Here is a 6,424-nt window from a genome sequence, read left to right as displayed (position 1 = left end):
CTTCAGGATCACATCCCTCTACCTACCTATATGGTACCAAGGTGGACCACAACAACTGACTATTTACTCTCCCTTTGAAGAATGTTCTGCAACATTCTTCACCTTGGCATCAGGGTGTAAATTAAATCATACCAGAGTCATGTCTATGGCTGCAGAAACACCTGTCTGTTCCTCTAACAAATCCCCTATCACTACTGCTGTCTTGCACTCTTCCTCCTTCTTGGCTGTAGTGCTAAGTCACCCCCAGTGGCATGGACTTGCCTTTTGCTGCTTTCCTTTGAGGAACCATCGTCCTCACTAGTATCTAAAACGGGAAACTGATTAGTGGGCAAAATGATCTCAGAGGAGTCCTGCATTACTTGCCTGTTGTCATCCATTCCCTATCCTATAGTGTGGCCATTTCCCTAATTGTGCTGTCCATATAGCTCTGCATCACAGACGCATGTGACTCTAACCTCTGGTCAAGCTCCAAATCTGAAGCCTAAGTTTTGTAGCCATTGGTACTTTGTGTATGTGAGATCATGAAGTGCCCATAACGCTCCATGTCAAAGATGGACATTCTGGTGTTAATCTGCCCCTTCATATCTTAAACTTACTTGGAATACCAACTATAAACTGGAGATTAGAATATGGAAGAGAATTACTTCATCCAACTCATCAACAGTCGAAGGGAGTGTTGCATCGTCAGTAGTCACATCACTCTGATGAGACATTAAACCAGGACCCCACCTACCTGCTCATATGGATGGAAAACATCCCAAGGCACTATTTTGAATAAATAGTTGGACAGTTATGTCTGGTGTCTATTTATGTCTCAACATCACAAAAATAGCTGAACTAGCTATCATCACATTGTGAGAGTGTCCTGTGCAAATCAACTGCAAAGTTTCCCACATTACAGTGAAGACACCTCTTCAAAATTCTGTAACACACTTTGAGACGCCAGGTGGTCATGAAAAAAATCTCTTTTCACCATCAGAACAAACTATATTCTCTTGTATTATTATTATTAAGAAAGCAGATGGAGTTTAAATCACTATGAAATAGATGCGATTGTAGTAGTGGTAGAAATTAAGAGAGATGTGACAGTGATGTACTGAGTGCAGGGGAGATCAAGGTTACATCGTTCTGTAGTGCCAGTGGAAAAGAAATGAAGATAAAATGTAATCAAATTATAATTAACTGGTGTATAACAAACTTCAGGGAATGCAATAGCACTGTTTATGAAGGCAGCAGGATAACAGATTGGATCTGAAAAAGGCTTTTATTTTGTTTCTTCTTCCATGCTTTCTCTTTCCGGTTAAGTATTCTGTAAATATTTTTTCAACACCTCTCCTGCTCTAAAGCAATATTCTGAAATATTTATGGTTACAAATCCTCCCAAAGTGGCTTGCTAAAGAATAAAGAAATGGGTCTGAACTTTGAAAATAATCCAGTCTTGTACAGTGTTACAGGATGGTCCAGAGATGGCATTAGTATTAGTTTTTTCTTGAATTTTAATCGATTGAAAGATTTTGGAGGTGAGGCGAGCAAGAGTTGAGGCTGCTTTCCCAATCCTCTTGTCAATCTGTGTCCAAGGAGAGTTTGTCAGTGATGATAGAGCCAAGGTACGTAAACTGATGGACGACATTGAGTTCGTAGCCGTTGATGATGATGACCGGTGGTGCCTCTGTGCCCTGTCCCAGGACGCTCGTCTTCTTCAGGCTGATAGTCGGCCAGACATCCTTGCAAGCATGAGAGAGGCAGTCTATCAGTAACTGGAGTTCCTGCTGGGTGTGTGCTGCAGTTGCAGCATCATCGGCAAACAGCATGTCCCTGATGAGTGCCAGATTTACTTTTGTCTTTGCTCTGAGGCAGGCCAGGTTGAAGAGCCTGCTGTCTGATCTAGTGCACAGGTAAATCCCCTCCGATGCAGTGCCAAAGTCATGTTTCAGGAGCATAGCAAGGATGCAGCCTTGTTTAATGCCGCTTCAGATGTCAAAGGGCTAGGAAGAGCTGCCGTTGAACTGCACTATCCCCTTCATATTACTGTGGAAGGATTCTATCATGTTCAACAGTTTCGGTGGACAGCTGATTTTCAGAACCTTGTAAAGGCTTTTTCTGCAGACCAGGTCGAATGTCTTGATGAGGTCGTTGAAAGTGACACACGGGCATTTTCTGTTCTCTGCACTTCTCCTGCAGTTGATGATAGGAGAAGATCATGACTACTGTTGACCATTTAGCTCAGAAGCCGCACTTTGACTCTGGATATACACGTTCTGTCAGTTTCATCAGGCAAGTCAAAATGACCCAAGCAAAGGCTTTGCCGACAGTGTTGTGGAGAGAGATGCCTCTGATCACAAAAACTTTTAATTAAACAATAATTTTTAAGATGAGTTGAAAGTTGGTCTTATCCATGTGTAACAACTTCATAGAAATGTACAAGACTTACTGAGGTCTGTCCAATAGCTACTTACTTATAATCTATTGCCATCAGATCACATGCTTTATTTAAATGAAGTGAGAAACCTCTCAAATTGGAAAATTACTAGCTTAGATTTTATAAGAACACATTTATTATGTACAAGGTCCTAAAAATTGTCAGGCTATATTTAGTGTTTGCACAGTACAGCTATACAACCGGTGCTGAAATGTTCTCTGTAAATCTGCACTACATTCCTGTTGAATGCTCTCTTTTACAACTGAAATCCTGCTTCAAGAACCAGCATAAAACAATGCTATGAAAAAACAGCTCAAAGATAATAGGAAGTGCAATCTCCCTTTGCTAAGCTTTACATATGTTGCAAAGATTCATGGGATCAACCAAAGCTGTGTCACTTTCTTAGTGTTCCAATGTTTGTATAAAACATTCAAGTTTGGATATTCTGGTTTAGAATCTCATCCAAATGTTGCAAGCATTACAATCTTATGACACATTTCCAACCATCTGTCGCAAGTGACTGGTGCCTCACAGTTCTCAGTTATATAACCCTGCGAGCACAAAATATTTTTGTTTTTACAAAATGCTATTTTGCTTGAAGAGATTTTATTGACATCTGAAGTTACTTGTTGGCCATTTTATGAATCAGTATCCCCACAGTTTAATCATCGTAGACTTTGCCATTACAGTGGTGCAGTGGCAATAAATGAAGTTAATTGAAAAATAAAAGGCCAGATCTAACGGCTCTTCATTCTAAGTAACAGATTAGCAAACTTGGATGCATCATTCATTATTTTAATCTCCATCTTCATCCATATGTTGATCCATTTTGTAAACATGACAGCAAAATGTTCGAGGTGGCAGCAGTTGTATATGTATAATAGTGTCTCTGTCGAAGAACAATTGATGGCTATAGGTCTGCAAATTTAAGAAAACAAAATTGCAAAACAGGTAAGAGAAACCACAGGTATTTTTCCATTTTTTTTTTCACTCACATTGGTTTTACAATTTCATCCAAAGAATAAATAACAAATTGGAAAAGTTGCAGGTATAATCCCGATTCTGTGCTGGGACAGCTGTGACAGCTTCAGGTGAGGCAAATATAGTAGATTTCCTATTGGCCTCACCTTTCAGACCTGGAATGAGAATATTGCTGAACATTCCTATGGCTGATCATTATCCAGAAATGCATACGTGTTTACCAGGTAAGAACACGATTGGATTCAGCTGCGGGAATCTCTGCAATTGAACTCGTTACATACAAATAATGTTTGTCAATTGTACTGTGTATTCAATTGAAGAGGGTACTGTAGCTGAACCCAATCTTGTTCTCATTTGGTAAACACATATGCATTTCTGGATAATGATCAGTCATAGGAATGTTAAGCAATATTCTCATTCTAATCTTACAGGGTGAGGTCAGTGAGAGCTCTGCTGCTTTTGCCTCAACTGAATCTATCACAGCTATCCCAAATCCCACATAATAGCCTCACATTTCTATGAAACCACACGCAATGCAAGGAGTCAGGATCTGCAGAAGATCAAGGGAAGGAAGAACTTTAAAATAAAAATGGCTGGTGTTGGAAAAGACCATTTCCATTCTGTGAATTCCATGATTCTGACCACAGTATTTTAGACTTTTGTCATTACTGAAAAGGCTAATAGGGTATAAGATTGAGAGACTATCAAAATTATGAAGGTTATCAAGTAAACCTTGCTCTCATTGTCAGTAAGTAGATACAAATTTGAGGTAATTTTAAAATTTAATGGAATTTAGACAATTCTTCAGTGGGTAATTAAAGTATGAAGTTCTCAGCGACAAACCATTATGAAATATGTCTAATATTCCTTAGGAATTTTACATAGTTGCTTGAAATAAACAATAAAAAAGGGAACGGGAAGGATTAGATTAATGTGAAGCAAAATGCCAGTGTGGTCCTGTCTTGTCAAATGGCCCATTTCTGTACTGTATCACTGTACAATTGGAAATTACCAATTGATTATATTGTGGTACATTGAGAAATCCTGAAAAGGACAAAGTTACAAATCTGGCAGCTATTGTAAAGTCAGAGCTCAGAAGTTCCTTAGAAGTCATCAAAGAGTAGATCTTGTAGGTTCAAGCACATTCACAGGCTGCAAGACAGTTGCATGCCCAAGAACCTTCTAAATGCTGAGGTAGACAAAGCCAGATGACCAGTAGGACATCCAAAGCTCTGCTTCAAGAATGCTTATGGGTATGGCGTGAAGGCCTTTGGCAAAATTCATTCCAACCAGGCACCATTAGCTGACAGGAAAATGTTGAAGGCTTCTGTGGGTTGGCATACACCACCATGGCCAGTGGTTACAGCAGCTTGGCTATAGGTACTGATACTGAAAATAAGCTTGGATTTACATACGTTCCCAACACTAACCGATTATATAGAACAGCAGGTCCCTTTAGCTGTTCACAACAGCAAGGTAATGACCATACTCAACCAGCTCATGAATGCAAAATCTCAAACAGTTCCAAACACTTGACATGTTTCTGCAATTGAGCAACATTTGCTGGATAATTCTCAACATGCCATAAATTACACTGACAAGTAATTTTGATTGTCTGTTGGGCCAGTGTGGCACACTTGTGCCAACTAGAAGCTACATATTTTAATATCAGGATCCTGCTCTTCCAAGATAGAAATAACAAGTACACACCACACCTATTCCAATTCAACAAAATAAGTGACAGCCATTTCCTGGTTCATTTCTCAGGGCAATGACCTGACCAATCAGAGTGAATCTGCCTGCTTTAAAATTTAACAAAGCTTAGCTGTGAACTGTCAATCACCATTAATGGTGCATTCTCCACTGAAAAGCTTCTATTAATCAAAATCCACTTGCCAACCAGTGCTTTCCTCTCATGCTATTTAAGTATTGTTTTCTCCTTGAATCTTTATTCTTGCAAAATATTCCAATGACTTAAGGTCAGAGGGGAAAGATTTAAAAGAGACCTAAGGGGCAACTATTTCAAGAAGAGTCATAGAGATGTACAGCATGGAAACAGACCCTTCAGTCCAACCTGTCCACGCTGACCAGATATCCCAACCCAATCTAGTCCCACCTGCCAGCACCCGGCCCATATCTGTCCAAACCCTTCCTATTTATATACCCATCCAAATGCCTCTTAAATGTTGCAATTGTACCAGCCTCCACCACATCCTCTGGCAGCTCATTCATACTCGTACCACCCTCTGCATGAAAACGTTGCCCCTTAGGTCTCTTGAATATCTTTCCCATCTCACCCTAAACCTATGCCCTCTAGTTCTGGACTCCCCGATCCCAGGGAAAAGACTCTATCTAGTTAATCTATCCATGCCCCTTTATAATTTTGTAAACCTCTATAAGGCCACCCCTCAGCCTCCGATGCTCCAGGGAAAACAGCCCCAGCCTGTTCAGCCTCTCCCTATAGCTCAAATCCTCCAACCCTGGCAACATCCTTGTAAATCTTTTCTGAACCCTTTCAAGTTTCACAACATCTTTCCGATAGGAAGGAGACCAGAAATGCAGGCAATATTCCAACAGTGGCCTAACCAATGTCCTGTACAGCCGCAACATGACCTCACAAGTCCTGTACTCAATATTCTGACCAAAAAAGGAAAGCATACCAAACGCCTTCTTCACTATCCCATCTACCTGCAACTCCACTTTCAAGGAGCTATGAGCCTGCACAGAGGTCTCTTTGTTCAGCAACACTCCCGAGGACCTTACCATTATGTGTATACATCCTTCTAAGATTTGCTTTCCCAAAATGCAGCACTTTGCATTTATCTGAATTAAACTCCATCTGCCACTTCTCAGCCCATTGGCCCAGATCCTGTTGTAATCTGAGGTAACCCTCTTCACTGTCCACTACACCTCCAAGTTTGGTATCATCTGCAAACTTACTAACTGTACCTCTTATGCTCACATCCAAATCATTTATGTAAATGACAAAAAGTAGAGGACCCAGCATCGATCCTTGTGGCACTC

At 40.4% G+C, this 6,424-nt stretch overlaps 1 protein-coding gene across 2 annotated transcripts in view; it reads right to left on the bottom strand.

The window, feature by feature from the left end:
• Positions 1–3,006: 3,006 nt before the first annotated feature.
• The window catches only part of dcaf17 (ddb1 and cul4 associated factor 17), a 50,806-nt gene continuing 47,388 nt past the window's right edge, over positions 3,007–6,424 (bottom strand). The window contains exon 15 of one of the 2 annotated variants that reach the window (XM_043693718.1): positions 3,007–3,337. In XM_043693718.1, coding sequence (XP_043549653.1) covers positions 3,215–3,337 — 123 coding nt within the window. In that variant the 3' untranslated portion in view covers positions 3,007–3,214. The remainder of the gene's footprint in view (positions 3,338–6,424) is intronic. The other variant, XM_043693720.1, reaches the window with a different exon arrangement.

Source organism: Chiloscyllium plagiosum, chromosome 7 (genome assembly GCF_004010195.1).
Source record: "Chiloscyllium plagiosum isolate BGI_BamShark_2017 chromosome 7, ASM401019v2, whole genome shotgun sequence".
NCBI lineage: Eukaryota > Metazoa > Chordata > Chondrichthyes > Orectolobiformes > Hemiscylliidae > Chiloscyllium > Chiloscyllium plagiosum.
Note: the sequence above shows the minus strand (reverse complement) of the source record. Positions and strands in the feature narration are given on the sequence as shown.